The sequence below is a fragment of the Oncorhynchus kisutch genome, linkage group LG9, assembly GCF_002021735.2.
Source record: "Oncorhynchus kisutch isolate 150728-3 linkage group LG9, Okis_V2, whole genome shotgun sequence".
Lineage (NCBI taxonomy): Eukaryota > Metazoa > Chordata > Actinopteri > Salmoniformes > Salmonidae > Oncorhynchus > Oncorhynchus kisutch.
In genome coordinates this window covers 11,699,748-11,717,942 of record NC_034182.2, presented here as the reverse complement: position 1 = coordinate 11,717,942, position 18,195 = coordinate 11,699,748, and the positions used below count along the sequence as shown (strand labels likewise).

The following is an 18,195-nucleotide window of genomic DNA, read 5'->3' as shown; positions in this document are numbered from 1 at the left end:
ACGTTGATCAATGAGATTACAATTTACGTTCGCCCAATCAAAAAGACAGCCAATGTCTCCCGAGTGGTGCAGTGTTCTAAGGCAGTGCTAGCTGTGCCACTAGAGATCCTGGTTCGAGTCCAGGCTCTGTCGCAGCCGGTCGCGACCTGGAGACTCATTGGGCAACGCACAATTGACCCGTCCGGGTTAGGGGAGGGTTTGGCCAGCAGGGATGTTCATGTTCCATTGCGCTCTAGCGACTCCTGTGGTCAGCCAGGTGCAATGCACGCTTACAAGGTCACCAGGTGTACGGTGTTTCCTCCTGTTTCTTTTGGGTAAGTGGGCAATGTGTCAAGAAGCAGTTATAGCCCCAGACCCATTGATCGCTCTGTTTGGTACAGTTGATGGGAATAACCAGGAGGGGAAGGCTGCCTCTAGTTGTACTCTTTTAGCCAAAAGGCTCATGTTGCAATTTTGGAAATTGGAGACTCTACCTTTGAAATGTGGTTACGGGATTTAGGGAATGTAATGCATATGGAAAAGATTCGATACAATACCTCCAATAGAAGTCCAATAGAAATATGGCAGCCGATACTGGATAAATGGTCTAGTCCCGCTTCATAACTGGGTTGATGATCTGCTGCTACTCTGTGCTGTACTCCACTCAATATTTATTTTTGACTGTTGTGTTTGGTAGGACGAGCGGTTCTCGACCTTAGCCTCTCCTGAGTCCGTACGGGAGTACAACAGCAATGGGACAAGACTGTAACTACCAATTGGATACCACAAAATTGGAGAGACAAAAAAAAAAGACAGCCAAAAGACAGTTTCCAATGTGTTACCACTACGCTCTCAACTGTATAAAAACGCAACCAAATTCCAATGGAAAAACAATGACCGACTTGGTTTGGTTGTCATCCAAATGTCTATTGCTTTAAACTATTTATAAGAACAGCAGAGCTCAAATGGGAATATAATGTCAGATATTTTGTTGATTTATACAACATATTAATGTATTATCACTGTGCGACATCTAATAGCAGAACCAAATGACCTGGATTGCAGTTGAAATTACATTAAAAGTACATGGTGCAACTGATAAATGCCGCTTGAGATTCTGCACCGATTATTACAGCAGTTTTGAAGATCTTCACAGTCCTGCGACAACCTATTCATGCTACTGTATCTTGAACATGCACGCTCTTTATGATTACATAAGCAGACATTTATAGTAACAGTAACCTCAAAATGTGGCCATGGATGTGTTACTCATTTTATGGTTGAATGTTAGATTAGTTTGTAAGATTTGGCTATTTTCTGTATTAAAAGTAATATTGAATTGTGTTTGGTTGGCAACGCAACCAAATATCAACATTTGAAAGAGATGTTTCTGCTTGGATAGTTCCATCTGTACAACTGAAACACTGTATCAATATGGCGCCGGAGAAGAATGCAGACGTTTTACGTGCCCCCAACCGATTGTGTTTTTTGTTTGTTTATTTGCATTGTTCGTTGTTTTTTACTTATTTTGTTCAATATGTTGCCGCTACCGTCTCTTATGACAGAAAATAACTTCTGGACATCAGGACTGCGATTACTCACCACGGACTGGCAGAATCCTTTTTTTCCCTTTAAGGAGTCTGATGAGCCTAACGTGAAGGATATACTGCTTTCATGGGAACAGGCCCAGATCCCCGTGATTTGCATGAAGAGGAAGCAGAGAAAAAGGTGACCGAGGGTGGGCTGCCTTCTGAGAATTCGTAGGCGATTGAATAAACCTCCACTTCCTTCCATTCTGCTAGCAAATGTGCGATCTTTGGACAATAAAATAGATGACCTACGTGGAAGATTAAACTTCCGATGAGACATTCAAAACTGTTATATCTTGTGCTTCACGGAGTCGTGGCTGAACGACGACACTATCAACGTACAGCTGGCCGGTCATACACTGCACCGCAGGCTAGAACAGCAGCGTTTGGTAAGACAAGGGGCAGCGGACTATCTATTTTTTTGTAAATAACAGCTGGTGCACGACATCTAAGGAAGTCTCAAGCTATTTCTCGCCTGAGGTAGAGTATCTCATGATTAACTGCAGACCACACTATCTAACTAGAAAGTTTTAATCTGTATTTTTCATAGCTGTTCACATACCACCACAGTCAGAAGCTGGGACTAAGACAGCATTGAATGAGCTGTCATAAGCAATAAGCAAACAAGAAAACTCTTACCCAGAGGTGACCTTTAAACAGGGCAAAATTCATAAGGCCTCAGTGCCAGACGGATTACCAGGACGTGCACTGTGAGCATGCGCTGACCAACTGGCAAGTTTCTTCACTGACATTTTCAACCTCTCCCTGTCGGAGTGTAATACAAACATGTTTTAAGCAGACCACCATAGTGCCTGTGCCCAAGAACACTAAGGTATCCTGCCTAAATGACTACCGAACCGTAGCACTCACGTCTGTAGCCATGAAGTGCTTTGAAAGGCTGGTCATGGCTCACATCAACACCATTATCCCAGAAATCCTAGACCCACCCCCAATTTTCATACCGCCCCAACAGATCCACAGATGATGCAATCTCTATTGCACTATACACTGGCCTTTCCCACCTGGACAAAAGGAACACCTATGTGAGAATGCTATTAATTGACTACAGCTCAGCGTTCAACACCATAGTGCCCTCAAAGCTCATCAATAAGCTAAGGACCCTGGGACTAAACACCTCCCTCTGCAACTGGATCCTGGACTTCCTGACGGACCGCCCCCAGGTGGTAAGGGTAGGTAACCACACATCTGCCATGCTGATCATCATACAAGGGCATTGCACCTGTTGTATTCGTCGCATGTGACTAATAACACCTGATTTGACTCTGGCTTTAATTCCAGTTTGTCTACAAATTAATAAGATACATTTTGGATTCACGTCTCCATCTCAACCAAAAATCACATTTAAAGAATAGGACTAAATCAAATCATATCATGCTTTAAATGCACTTTAAATATGGATTTAGTGCTCTTGTTTTTACGTAGATTTTTGGTTGAGATGGAGACGTGAGTCCAACATATCAATTATTCATTTGTAGACAAACTGGAATTAAAGCCTGACTAATTTAGTGGCACAGATGAAACTATCCAATCAAAAAATACATCTCCTTCGAATGTTGATATTTGGTTGCGTTGACAACCTAACACAATTCAATATCACTACATTTCAAATCAACCAGAGTTTGAAATGCTAGGCCTATTGAATTGTCTATTTTTTGTTGAAGTCTGGGTTGAATTGAAACAATAGCTGTTGATGACTGCAAATGCTATATAGGCCTAAATAGCTACTAGCTACCGTTTTCTATTAGAATGTTATTTTTAAGTAACACTGCATAATCCATAACCCCTAGGAGACATTGACTGACATTGTGACAAAGCTCTTGAAAGAAAAGGAGGGGGAAACAGAATGGACTGTCTAGTTATCCTACTGTTTTGACCGAACAAATGTCAATGAAAAGCATCACTAAGGATCTATGAGTGATAAAGTATGGTTACATTTCATTTGCTCTGTTAAACCTACCCTTTGGAATGACTTCGATAGCAGCAGTGAATCTACAGTATTTCGTTTTTATGTGGAGCTCTTTCAACAATCACTCTCACGATAGCGCATTGGTAATAGTCAGTGACAAATAGCTAAGCAGGGATTGGCTTGGTTAAAACCCTGGATGGGAGACCAAAAGGTAGCTGTAGATAGATCAATTCTCCAGTAGGAGGTGCTACCCAGCTTGTTTTTTTCTTTCTGATAGTGGATATTACATTGAAGATCTGACGTTGTTATAAAGGTACAAATCAAATTCAACATATTTTATAAAAGGCTATGTTGAAATTTGGCTACCATGATGGCATAATCCTGTGGTTGAAATTTCAACTCTCAAAACAACAATTGACGTTGATTACTCTTTTCAAATCCAATGTATTGTCCAATACGTCACAATACGTCTACTATTACATTGAAACAATATTGAGTAAACCAGTTTGGGAAGTGGGATATGTCTTACCCAGTCGTACAATAATATATGAATTGGATGATAATCATTAAAGTATTATACTTCTTTCTCTGAGACCAGGTTGCTTGTTGCATCTTGTCAACAGAGGAGAATTATGGGGAGGATTTAAGTTGGTGGTTAAGTGAATTAATGACAAAGGTTAGGCAAATTTAAGTAGAAGGTTAGGTGAATTGGGTTAAGTTTAGGATAAGAATTAGCTCAAATCCTACAGTTGTCTCCCCATTAGCTCGAACGCTCAACCTTTGGAATGCCAAATGGTTGCAGATTACTCACCCATCCCCCTTGAACAAATTCCCTACTTTTGTTTCTGTCTCAAGTAGCGAGACCCTTAGTAAGTATCATACGTCTTGGAGGTGCTAAAAAATGTGTAAGTATGTTTCATATGGTTCTGAGGCCAGGCTGTTTAGGTAGATGACCAAAGACTTATAGTACTCGTAGTATTCTCTTTAGTGTGACCAGAGAGAATGTCTATGGCAGGGTTCTCCAACCCTGTTCCTGTTCACTTCAACCCTAATCTAGATGGCTTATTCATCACAAAACCATTTGATGTTGCCAATTATTTTAATGAGTACTTTATTGGCAAAGTGAGAAAACTTTGGCAGGAAATGCCAACAACGAACAGTGAAACATCATATTCATGCATCAAAAAACGAAGGAAAATTGTAAATTAGAATTTTGTAAAGTCAGTGTGGGAGAGGTGGAAAAAGTTTTGTTTTCGATCAATAATGACAAACCTCCTGGCATTGACAACATAGATGGAAAGCTCCTGAGGATGGTAGCTGACTCTATCGCCACTCCTATCTGTCATATCTTTAATCTGAGTCTAGAGGAAGGTGTTTGTGCTCAGGACTGGAGGGAAGCCAAGTTCATTCTGCTACCCAAGAGTGGTAAAGCAGCCTTTACTGGTTCTAACAGCAGACCTATCAGCTTGATGCCAGCTCTTAGCAAACAGTGTGAAAAAATGGTGTTTGACCAAATACAAGGCTATTTCTTAGTAAACAAATTTGACAACAGACTTTCAGCATATAGAGAAGAGCACTCAACATGTACTGCACTGACACAAATGACTCATATGTTTTATTCTGAGCTATCTATTGAATAGAACTCAGAGGGTTTTCTTTAATGGAAATCTCTCTAATGTCAAATATGTAGGGTGTGGTGTACTGCAGGGCAGCTCTTTAGGCCCTCTACTGTTTTCTATTTTTACCCATGACCTGCCACTGACATTAAACAAAGCCTGTGTGTCCGTATATGCTGATGATTCAGCCATATACAGTGGGGCAAAAAAGTATTTAGTCAGCCACCAATTGTGCAAGTTCTCCCACTTAAAAAGATGAGAGAGGCCTGTAATTTTAATCAAAAGTACACTTCAACTATGACAGACAAAATTAGAAAAGAAATCCAGAAAATCACATTGTAGGATATTTAATGAATTTATTTGCAAATTATGGTGGAAAATAAGTATTTGGTCACCTACAAACAAGCAAGATTTCTGTCTCTCACAGACCTGTAACTTCTTCTTTAAGAGGCTCCTCTGTCCTCCACTCATTACCTGTATTTAATGGCACCTGTTTGAACTTGTTATCAGTATAAAAGACACCTGTCCACAACCTCAAATAGTCACACTCCAAACTCCACTATGGCCAAGCCCAAAAAGCTGTCAGAGGACACCAGAAACAAAATTGTAGACCTGCACCAGGCTGGGAAGACAATCTGAAATAGGTAAGCAGCTTGGTTTGAAGAAATCAACTGTGGGAGCAATTATTAGGAAATGGAAGACATACAAGACCACTGATAATCTCCCTCGGCGGCTCCACGCAAGATCTCACCCCGTGGGGTCAAAATTATCACAAGAACGGTGAGCAAAAATCCCAGAACCACACGGGGGGACCTAGTGAATGACCTGCAGAGAGCTGGGACCAAAGTAACAAAGCCTACCATCAGTAACACACTACGCCTCCAGGGACTCAAATCCTGCTGTGCCAGACGTGTCCCCCTGCTTAAGCCAGTACATGTCCAGGCCCATCTGAAGTTTGCTAGAGAGCATTTGGATTATCCAGAAGAAGATTGTGAGAATGTCATAGGTTCAGATGAAACCAAAATATAACTTTTTGGTAAAAACTCAAATCGTCGTTTGAGGACAAAGAATGCTGAGTTGCATCCAAAGAACACCATACCTACTGTGAAGCATGGGGGTGGAAACATCATGCTTTGGGGCTGTTTTTCTGCAAAGGGACCAGGACGACTGATCCGTGTAAAGGAAAGAATGAATGGGGCCATGTATCGTGAGATCTTGAGTGAAAACCTCCTTCCATCAGCAAGGGCATTGCTGATGAAACGTGGCAGGGTCTTTCATCATGACAATGATCCCAAACACACCGCCCGGGCAACGAAGGAAATGCTTAGTAAGAAGCATTTCAAGGTCCTGGAGTGGCCTAGCCAGTCTCCAGATCTCAACCCCATAGAAAATCTTTGGAGGGAGTTGAAAGTCTGTGTTGCCCAGCAACAGCCCCAAAACATCACTGCTCTAGAGATCTGCATGGAGGAATGGGCCAAAATACCAGCAACAGTGTGTGAAAACCTTGTGAAGACTTACACATCAAATCAAATTTTATTTGTCACATACACATGGTTAGCAGATGTTAATGCGAGTGTGGCGAAATGCTTGTGCTTCTAGTTCCGACAATGCAGTAATAACGAACAAGTAATCTAACTAACAATTCCAAAAAAACGACTGTCTTATACACAGTGTAAGGGGATAAGGAATATGTACATAAGGATATATGAATGAGTGATGGTACAGAGCAGCATAGGCAAGATACAGTAGATGATATCGAGTACAGTATAACATATGAGATGAGTATGTAAACAAAGTGGCATAGTTAAAGTGGCTAGTGATACATGTATTACATAAGGATGCAGTCGATGATATAGAGTACAGTATATACGTATGCATATGAGATGAATAATGTAGGGTAAGTAACATTATATAAGGTAGCATTGTTTAAAGTGGCTAGTGATATATTTACATCATTTCCCATCAATTCCCATTATTAAAGTGGCTGGAGTTGAGTCAGTGTCATTGACAGTGTGTTGGCAGCAGCCACTCAATGTTAGTGGTGGCTGTTTAACAGTCTGATGGCCTTGAGATAGAAGCTGTTTTTCAGTCTCTCGGTCCCAGCTTTGATGCACCTGTACTGACCTCGCCTTCTGGATGACAGCGGGGTGAACAGGCAGTGGCTCGGGTGGTTGATGTCCTTGATGATCTTTATGGCCTTCCTGTAGCATCGGGTGGTGTAGGTGTCCTGGAGGGCAGGTAGTTTGCCCCCGGTGATGCGTTGTGCAGACCTCACTACCCTCTGGAGAGCCTTACGGTTGAGGGCGGTGCAGTTGCCATACCAGAAAACGTTTGACCTCTGTCATTGCCAACAAATGGTATATAGTTGAAGTGTACCTATGATGAAAATTACAGGCCTCTCTCATCTTTTTAAGTGGGAGAACTTGCACAATTGGTGGCTGACTAAATACTTTTTTGCCCCACTGTACGTGTCAGCAACCACAGCTAATAAAGTCACTTAAACCCTTAACAAGGAGTTGCAGTCAGTTTTGGAATGGGTGGCCAGTAATAAACTGATCCTGGACATCTTTAAAACTAAGAGCATTGTATTTGGTACAAATCCTTCCCTAAGCTCTAGACCTCAGCTGGATCTGGTAATGAATTCTGTGGCTGTTGAACAAGTTGAGGAGACTAAATTACTTGGCATTACCTTAGATTGTAAACTGTCATGGTCAAAACATATAGATTCAATGGTTGTAAAGATGGGGAGAGGTCTGGCCGTAATTAAGAGGTGCTCTGCATTTTTTACACCACACTCCAAAAAGCAAGTCCTGCAGACTCTAGTTTTGTCTTATTTTGATTATTGTCCAGTCATGTGGTCAAATGCTGCAAAAGACCTAATTAAGCTGTAGCTGGCCCAGAACAGAGTGGCACATCTTGCTCTTCATTGTAATCAGAGGGCTGATATAAATAGTATGTATGCCAGTCTCTCTTGGCTAAGAGATGAGGAGAGACTGACTGCATCACTTATTTTTATAAGAAACATTACAGTGTTGAAAATTAAAAATTGTTTGCGTAGTCAACTTACACACAGGGGTCTTTTCACAGTCCCCAAATCCATAACAAATTCAAGAAAGCGTACAATATTATATAGAACCGTTATTGCACGGAACTCCTTTCTATCTCATATTGCTCAAATGAACAGCAAACTTAGTTTCAAAAAACAGATAAAGCAACACCTCACGGCACAACGCCTCTCCCTTATTTGACCTAGATATTTGTGTGTATGTATTGATATCTAGGCTTCAGTATGTGTGCCTTTTTTAAATGTATGTAGTTCTGTCCTTCAGCTGTTTATTCATGTTCTGTATTATGTCAAGTTTTCCTGTTTTGTGTTGGACCCCAGGAGGAGTCGCTGCTAATGGGGATCCTAACAAAATACCAAATAACAAATCTAGCTCACATGATTCTAATAATTAGCTGGTTGATAAGCTGAATCAGGTTAGATAAAACTGGGATTAGAGCAAAAGCCTACAAGAGGTCAGCTCTCCAGAAACAGGGTTGGAGATCCCTGGTCTATGGTATGACTAGTGGGTAGGAACACAGTTTCCACTCCACTGTGTCTCTGAGCGGCAGGCTGGTGTTGACAGGGCAGGAATGCTGCCGTTCAGATAACAACAATAGTCTGGCAACGCTAGAACTCTCTCAATGTAATTCTACATTGGACCATGCTACTCTTGTCTACCCTCCGCTAGCTGTGCCTTCACAACAACAGAACTCACGTTTGGTTCAGTGAGTTACCTGGGGTGTTCTTCACTTGAAACATTTCACTGGGGCGGCAGATAGCTTAGTGGTTAGAGCGTTGGACTAGTAACCGCAAGGTTGCAAGATCAAATCCCTGAGCTGACAAGGTGAAAAATATGTCATTCTGCACCTGAACAAGACAGTTTAACCCACTGTTCCTAGGCCATCATTTAAAATAAGAATTCTTTTCTTAACTGACTTGCCTAGTTAAATAAATAAACTATATGATTTCTGAATACAGCAACTGTAAAGGCCTAAGGCTTGGTTGGAGTCGAGGATGCTGATTGTAACATTACCACCAAATGGTATTTTAGGGTTACTTGACTTTGCTTTGGGAAAACGGCCAAAATCCTAACATGTATTTGGGGAATGTTACGAGATCTGGCTCATACCCTCTCTGTGTGCCAGGGAGAGTTGAGCTGAGGGTTGCACTACACAGCAGGATCATTGAGTTAGCCAGCTAACTCCTAAATATTCTGAAATAACTTCTTATTTGTTTCAGAAAGATACGCTTGGAATGGTCTAATTGATTCAACTTCCAAAAACACATACAGTAACTAAGTTAAGCTTTCATAATAAACCTGAAAATGTATAGTTATTTCTGGTTGTTTATCAAAGTTAGCTGGCTAACTCATTGATTCTGCTTTGTAGTACACCCAACAGGCCTCCATAGCCTTGTTTATACCTGGTGCAAACATGTATCCTGTCCTGATCTTGTCAATATTCACATTTTCAGACATTCTTTCAAAATAATATGTATTTACTTATTTTAAGTCTCATATTGAGTCACTTGTCAAGGATTTTAGAGTGCTGGATAATGATGATTTAAATTGTTTCACTGTCCAGATCTGTCTACACTTGCACGCCTGACTACCTCCGGAGGTTGTCAGGGAAATCTGATCACAATGCCTCTTTTAATCGTCTACACATGTCTAAAAATGTGGGCACAATCAGAATGTGGACAAGATCAGGACAAAGAATCCATGTTAGCACCAGGTATAAACAGGGCTAGTGACAACACAGTCTCAGATCCAGAGCTCCACAACTAACTCCCAGAACCTCGATAATATGGATGTCTAGATCTCTCAAGATTTAAGCCCTGGTCTAATGAGTCAGGTAGGTGTCAGGGTCACTGTAAAAGTCAACAGTCCATTGCAGCAGAGTCATTCAGACCAGTGTCCAGTGAGTGTTTAGCTCTATGTATAAACTGAATGAGCTCTGAGAGTTATTTTTAGTCCTGTTTTTCCCACGGGGAGATCTTGAGGAGTAGATCACACTACATGCACTGTACCATGATGCACAGCTGTGCTGTCTAATGTGTGCAGTCTAGTAGAAGTAGATGTACTATGGTAAGGACTATTCTGACTATTCAGAGAGCATATATCAGTGTGACAATAAATGTAGTTATTACAAACATTACACAACAAGTACACTTGCCATACTTCATATAAGCATAAGTATATGAGCTAAAGCATTATGTGATAGATCAGTTATGTACAGAACAGGATCATTTATTCTTCTAAATATGTTTTCATTGATATAGTCCCCCTATGAGTTTGTGGCTGCCAACCCACCATACTCGTCGTTCTCCCTGTAGGTGAGGTAGTGTTTGAGTGACGGGGGGAACGGTACGGCAGCCATGACCTGAGGGTCATTCAGTCTTCTAGGGGTCATCTGTCTCCTAATGACCAAACGACACTGGTGCTGCAGGGACCGCGGGTTGTCTGGGGATACACACACATGGACGGGTACACACACACACACACACACACACACACACACACAAGTCTGTTTATTCTGTTCATGATGGTGAGTTGATCTGTAAGATATTTCAGTATTTGCATTCCCACAGTTTTCCCACAGTTTCTTGTCCACTATTATTGTATTTATGATTAAAAGAGGACGTGTATTACGCTTATTAGCAATGATGCTGCATTACCCAGAATGTCACAGATGTCTGGCCACTCTTTCTGTTTTTCCAGGACCCGTAGGAGGTTGGGGCAGATACGTGGGTGTCTGATGTAGTCCAGAAGCATCCGTACCACACTCCCCGCCAGGTTGACCACCGACGACAGGGAGATGATTTCACAGAACTGGAGCAGAGAGCGAACAGGACAGCGAGACTGACATCAGAAGGACACGCAGTGGAACTGGACTTGCTGTTATGTTCTAAGTTAGACCAACACATTCTACATCAGTGGCGGCCAACCCAGGTCATAGAGGACCACATTGTGTGCAGGCTTTTGTTCCAGCCCAGAACAAAAAAACTGAACCTGCCTCTCTCCAGAACCAGGACTTGTCTACTTCCTGTATTCTAAATTAAAGTTTGGGGGCCTACTCCTGTTGTACTGGAATAGACCAGGAATAGGCCTACAGGACTTACCGGAGCTCTGCAGTCCTGGTTATAAAATAAAGTTCTTCTATGGTTATTTCGGTAGTCGACCCAGGAGTCGCAGTCCATATCCTGCCCATTGCCATGGTTACACATGAAGCACTTGTCTACGTCGTAGCCGTTGTTGAGCAGCAGGCGCAGAATCATGTGATCTCTGAGACAGTACTGCAACGCGGTGGGAAACAGTGTGTCACTGATCATTCTGAAGTAGCAGTTGACCTCGGCACCCCTGGACAATAGCAGACGCACCAGCTCATACCTGGGGTCGGATGGGATAGGGTTAGAAAGGTGATGTCATAGAAGAGAGACCAGGAAGTAGGCAATACATGGGAGCTAGGTTGAAGATAAAAGGTTAAGACAACATCATAATTACAAGCGGAAGCAGATTTTTTTCTTCTCGGACCTAGCATGGGAGCCAACAAACTGTTCCAATAGATAGAAGTTGGTGACGTCATTGCTGTGTTCCATTCAGTTTCATTTAAACAGTGCATTCGGAAAGTATTCAGACTCCTTGACTTTTCCCACATTTTGTTATGGATTAAAATTGATTTTTTTAAATCCTCATCAATCTACATACAATACCCCATAAAGACAAAGCAAAAACTGATTTTTTAAATGTTTTATATCAAATTTATATTAAAAAAAAAACAGAAATACCTTATTTACATAAGTATTCAGACCATTTGCTATGAGTCTCAAAATTGAACTCAGGTGCATCCTGTTTCCAATGATCATCATCTAGAACTTGATTGTAGTCCACCTGTGGTAAATGCAATTGATTGGACATGATCTGGAAAGGCAAACACCTGTCTATATAAGGTCCCACAGTTGACAGTGCTTGTCAGAGAAAAAACCAAGCCATTAGGTCAAAAGAATTGTCCTTAGAGTTCCGAGACAGGATTATGTCGACGCACAGATCTGGGGAAGGGTACCAAAATATTTCTGCAGCATTGAAGGTCCCCAAGAACACAGTGGCCTCCATCATTATTAAATGGAAGAAATTTGGATCCACCAAAAATCTTCCTAGAGCTGGCCACCCAGCCAAACTGAGCAATCGGGGGAGAAGGGCTGTGGTCAGAGAGATGACCAAGAAGCCAATGGTCACTCTGACAGAGCTCCAGAGTTCCTTTGTGGAGATGGGAGAACCTTCCAGAAAGACAACCATCCCTGCAGCACTACACAAATCAGACCTTTATGGCCAGATGGAAGCCACTCCTTAGTAAAAGTCACATGCCAGCCCGCTTGGAATTTGCCAAAAGGCACCTAAAGGACTCTCAGACCATGAGAAACAAGATTCTCTGGTTTGATGAAACCAAGATTGAACTCTTTTGCCTGAATGCCAAGCGTCACATCTGGAGGAAATCTGGTACCATCCCTACGGTGAAGCATGGTACTGGTAGCTTCATGCTGTGGGGATGTTTTTCAGCGGCAGGGACTAGGAGACCGGTCAAGATCGAGGCAAAGATGATCGGAGCAAAGTACAGAGAGATTCTTGATGAAAACCTGCTCCAGAACACTCAGGACCTCAGACTGGGGAGAAGGTTCGCCTTCCAACAGGACAATGGCCCTAAGCACACAGCCAAGACAATACAGGAGTGGCTTAAGGACAAGTCTCTGAATGTCCTTGAGTGGTCCAGCCAGAGCCCGGACTTGAACCCAATGTAACATCTCTGGAGAGACCTGAAAATAGTTGTGCAGCGACGCTCCCCATTCAACCTGACAGAGCTTGAGAGGATCTGCAGAAAAGAATGGGAGAAACTCCCCAAATACAGGTGTGCCAAGCTTGTAGCATCATACCCAAGAAGACTCAAGGCTGTAATCGCTGCCAAAGGTGCTTCAACAAAGTACTGAGTAAAGGGTCTGAATATTTATGCAAATGTCATATTTCTGTTTTTTTTATTTTATACATTTGCAGAAAAAAATCTAAAAACAAGTTTTTTATTTGTCATTATCTGGTATAGTGTGTAGATTGAGGGGGGGAAACAATTTAATCAATTTTAGAATAAGGTTGTAACATACAAAATGTGGAAAAAGTCAAGGGGTCTGAATACTTTCCAAATGCACTGTAGCTACAGTGCTTTGCAAAAGTATTCATCCCCCTTGGCGTTTTTCCTATTTTGATGCATTACAGACTATAATTTAAATATATTTTTATTTGGATTCAATGTAATGGACATACACAAAATAGTTTAAATTGGTGAAGTGAAATGGGAAAAATAACTTGTTTTAAAAAATTCTGAAAAAATACAAACGGAAAAGTGGTGCATGTATATGTATTCACCCCCTTGGCTATGAAGCTCCTAAACTTTGAACATCCTCTATTACATCTATTATTTAAAAAAATTGAAAGAATACGGCACCACAACAAACCTGCCAAGAGAGGGCCGCCCAACAAAAATCAAGGACCAGGCAAGGAGTGCATTAATGAGAGAGGCAACAAAGAGACCAAAGATAACCCTAAAGGAGCTGCGAGGCTCCACAGTAGAGATTGGAGTATCTGTCCTTAAGACCACTTTAAGCCATACACTCCACAGAGCTGGGCTTTACAGTAGAGTGGCCAGAAAAAAAACATTGCATAAAGAAAAAAATAAGCAAACACATTTGATGTTCGCCAAAAGGCATGTGGGAGACTACCCAAACATACGGAAGAAGGTACTCTGGACCGATCAGACAAAAATGTTACTTTTTGGCCATCAAGGAAAATACACCTTTCATCTCACCGAGAACACCATCCCCACAGTGAAGCATGGTGGTGGCAGCATCATACTGTGGGAATGTTTTTCATCGTTCAGAAACTGGTTAGATTTGAAGGAATGATGGATGGCACTAAATACAGGGAAATTCTTGAGGGGAAACCTGTTTCAGTCTTCCAGAAATTTGAGACTGGGACGGAGGTTCACCTTCCAGCAGGACAATGTCCCCAAGCATACTGCTAAAGCAACACTTGAATGGTTTAAGGGGAAAACATTTAAATGTCTTGGAATTGCCTAGTCAAAGCCCAGGCCTCAATCCAATTGAGAATCTGTTGTATGATTGATGTTCCCCCACAGAACCCATCCAACTCGAAGGAGCTGAAGCAGTTCTGCCTTGAAAAATGTATTGACTTTGGGGGGGGTGAATAGTTATGCACTCTCAAGATTTCATTTTTTTGTCTTATTTATTGTTTGTTTAACAATAAAAAAATATTTTGCATCTTCAAAGTGGTAGGCATGTTGTGTAAATCAAATGATATGAACCCCCCAAAAAATCTATTTTAATTCCAGGTTGTAAGTCAACCTTCACTCGCCAAGGGGAGTGAATACTTCCGCAAGCCACTGTATTGCAGAGGTTGTTTGTGAAACATATCAAGCAAGGAATAACTCTCAAGCAAGGAATAACTTTTCCTAAGGGAGACATAAAGACTTGCGTTATCCCAAAGTTAACACCTGCTGTAGGCTTAGTTCTAACACAGTCTTGAGGTCTTAACACGGTCTTGAGTTACCCATACAGACACGGTCTCATACCTCCCAGCGCGTACAGCCACCAGGAAGCAGCGTAGCGGGTCCAGGTCAGTTTTGGCGCCGGCAGCCAGCAGCATCTCTGTGCAGGTGAGATCACTGTTGGATACGGCGAAGTACAGCGGACTCCGCCTCATGTCTCCGTAGTTCTCTGGTAACACAGTATTAAACAACACGCTCAACTTATCCATTTCATTTCATTCTTATCCACAACATTTTACAGTTAAACCATGTATAATCAGAAGCCTGTATGCAGGTTTGGCCTCAGGCATAAGCGACATAAGCGGTTTCTTAGTGCCTCCTGCCACTAGGAACTCAGTCGGGGATGAGCATTAGAATAGAAGAATAAACAATGTGCTATTTTGAAATGTGGTTGTGCATCGGCAGTTTTTCTCTTGTTATGTCAGTCACTGTCAGTCATTCAATTAGCCCATGTCTGCTAACATTTTTTAGACTGGTAAGTTAGTCTAGACAGCATGAAGGGAACGTGCCCAGGGGCCTTGACCTCCAGGGGGGCCCCCATTGGCCCACACAGGAATCAACCTCACAACTCTGGAGTTACAAGCACCTTCCTCTTGGACAGGTCTCCCTTATAAAAGAGATTGTGTGTCCATGTGTGTGCCCAATTGTACAACCTGGTTTGTGTGTGTCCATGGATTGTACCTGAGATGTGTGTGTCCAGCTGAGCGTTGACATCGAAGCCTTTCTCTATGAGCAGCTCCAGACAGTCAACATGGCCTCCATCTGCTGCCGAGTGGACTGGGCTCTGGCCAGACAGACGGATGGCTCTCTTAGTTGTGATGGGGATGAAGGTCCTCAGAGCACTGGGACAAACCAAAACATCATAGATCAGATTGTTGATTATACCAGCACTGTTGATTATGTTGTTGAAATAAGATCTGGACTATGAATTGAACAACTGCTTCTAGACCCAGGGATGGACCATTCCTCAGGGACAACGCTTTCTAAGAACTGGATAATCAGATAACTCTCTAGCCAAATACATATCTTGATCAATTGATTTCAACAAAGACCGGCATGCTTTCCAGTAGTTGTTCTCGACATCCTTGTTCTAGACTGTTAGTAATATATGCCATTTAGCAGACACTTTCATACAAAGCAATTTACAGTCGTATGTGAATACATTTACATACGGGATAGTTTACATCCTGGGAATCGAAACCCACATGCTCTACCAGCTGAGCTACAGAGGACCGCGTAGTAAGAGTCGGCCACTCACAGGATGTGTCCCTCATAGGCAGCTCTGTGTATGGGCAGCTGACAGGCCAGACTGGCTATGTTAGGGTTGGCTCCAGCTTGCAGGAGGAGGTATATGCAGTCCAGGTTCCCTGAGCCGGCTGCATCGTACAGAACACTGTCTCCGTTATATGCCTGGGCGTTCACGTCGCCACCTGGTGGGAAAGGAGGACGATTAACCCTACTCTAGTCCTGTGTAGACTTCTGTTCAAGCCAAACATTTATGAATAACGGATATTTACATTAAATTATTAACTATTTTTCAGTTCCTTGTAATTGTATTTTTGGTTATTCTTCGAGAATGTTTATTTGCCTTTCGGTATGTTTACATTATTCATCAAGGAAAATCTAAGGCCTCTGATTGGCTCGTACCGTTCTTTATGAGTATATCCAGGACATCCACGTGGGCGTACTCTGCTGCGATGCCCAGCGGGGTGACATTGTGCCCATCTACAGCTGTCACCTTGGCCCCATGTCTCAGCAGAAGCACCAGGATGGCACTGCAGCCCACCTGGCAAGATAACCCACACTTTTTAAGGAGTATATAAAAAATATTGTTAATATAGTTTTTTTAATGGCATTCCAGCAACTGGATGATAGGAGAAGTGGCTGAAGAAGAAATATAAACAAGACTACAGGCGTAACTTGATCTCACCTTGGCTGCCTCGTGAATGGCCATCCACTTCTTCAGACACACCTGTTCCACGAAGGCCCCACAAATGATCAGAGTGGACACCATGTCATATGATCCCTCTCTCACCGCTAACACACATCAACACAGGACAACACATAACAAAACAGCACATGCATGCTTGATTGACAACACAGAATAGTGTTTGAATACAGTGTGTGTGTGTGTGTGTGTGTGTGTGTGTGTGTGTGTGTGTGTGTGTGTGTGTGTGTGTGTGTGTGTGTGTGTGTGTGTTACCGAGCAGCAGTGGGGACTCGTTCAGGCTGTTGGTTTTGTGTGGAGACGCTCCATGCTGCAGTAGAGTCCTGACGTTCTCCAGCAGACCCTCCTGAGCAGCCAGAATCAACGCTGTGTCACCGTCTGCAGTCACATCATCCACAGTCACATCACAGGAAGCTGCAGGGTCACACACACACAAAAGTAATGGGAATTAAACACGTCTTAGGTGGTTCATTAGTATATCCCAGTAGCAGAGTGTTATAGAATCAGTACTGTAAGTGGCTACTGATATTTAAGGTACTAGTAGTGAGGTACTGCTGGTGGTATGTGGTCCTCTCACCCAGCAGGACCTGATCCAAGACCTCTCCCTGGGACTGCACAGCGGCTCTGTGTAGGGGAAGCCACCCTCTGCTGTCCCTCTCTGTGAAAGCCTGCAACCCAGACAGCTCCTGCAGGGTACACACATCACCTAGGGAGAGACACCACACAGAACCCTACATTAGGGTTATGGCTAGCGTTATGGCTAGGGTTAGGTTTGAACCCTGATGTGGACCTGAAGCTAGGGTTAGGGTTAATGGCTTAAGAGCAAGAGTTGGACTAGGGCAGATTGAAAGGCACGGTCGGTGAGGGGTAGTCCTACCTTGCTCGATGGCAGTCACTATCCTCAGATAGTCACCACTGACTGTTGGCATGCTGTTGAGATATGGGTAAACTAAGTCAGGGAGTGGTGACAAACTTTTTGCGGGATGTGCAAATAATACATTCATGTAAATCCTCTCCATTTTCTGAATACCTGTCTATTGATACATCTCGAATACTCTCTCGAATGGCATACTCAATAAGCTCCTCCTCACATCTATCGACGTCCTCCATTCCTACAGAGAAATAAAATAGAAACACCATGGACCTCAATACTCATGTCACTGCAGTCCGCATAGATCAACAGACACATTCCTAAACTACAGGCATACAGGAATGACATTGCAATGACAAATTGAGAGGTTTTAAAGCACCTTCGTCACTAACAAATATCCCAATGAATGGGCAACTCCAGTCTTATCTGTAAAATCTTCAGTGAAAGTCCCAGTCTCCGGAGGTTTGTTGGCAGCCAACTAAATTTTACATTGGTGTTTGCAGGAGTAATGGGATATTTTTAGACCTGTTTGTAATATCAGCCCCACACGCTCTGAGAATGCCTGTCACGCTGTCACATGCAGTGCTTCACTATCACACTAAACACAGTTT

The 18,195-nt window shown here is 42.5% G+C and overlaps 1 protein-coding gene across 1 annotated transcript; it reads right to left on the bottom strand.

The window, feature by feature from the left end:
• Positions 1-7,522: 7,522 nt before the first annotated feature.
• LOC109896393 (ankyrin repeat and SOCS box protein 15-like) lies at positions 7,523-18,080 on the bottom strand. Its single transcript, XM_020490644.2, has 13 exons — positions 17,964-18,080; positions 17,744-17,825; positions 17,591-17,643; positions 17,291-17,419; positions 16,969-17,127; positions 16,696-16,802; positions 16,413-16,551; positions 16,024-16,195; positions 15,447-15,607; positions 14,790-14,934; positions 11,278-11,545; positions 10,834-10,987; positions 7,523-10,618 (listed from the first exon to the last, which is right to left on the bottom strand). The coding sequence occupies exons 2-13, from the start codon at positions 17,821-17,823 to the stop codon at positions 10,443-10,445; spliced, it is 1,743 nt and encodes a 580-aa protein (XP_020346233.1). The 5' UTR covers positions 17,824-17,825; positions 17,964-18,080; the 3' UTR covers positions 7,523-10,442.
• Positions 18,081-18,195: the final 115 nt, after the last annotated feature.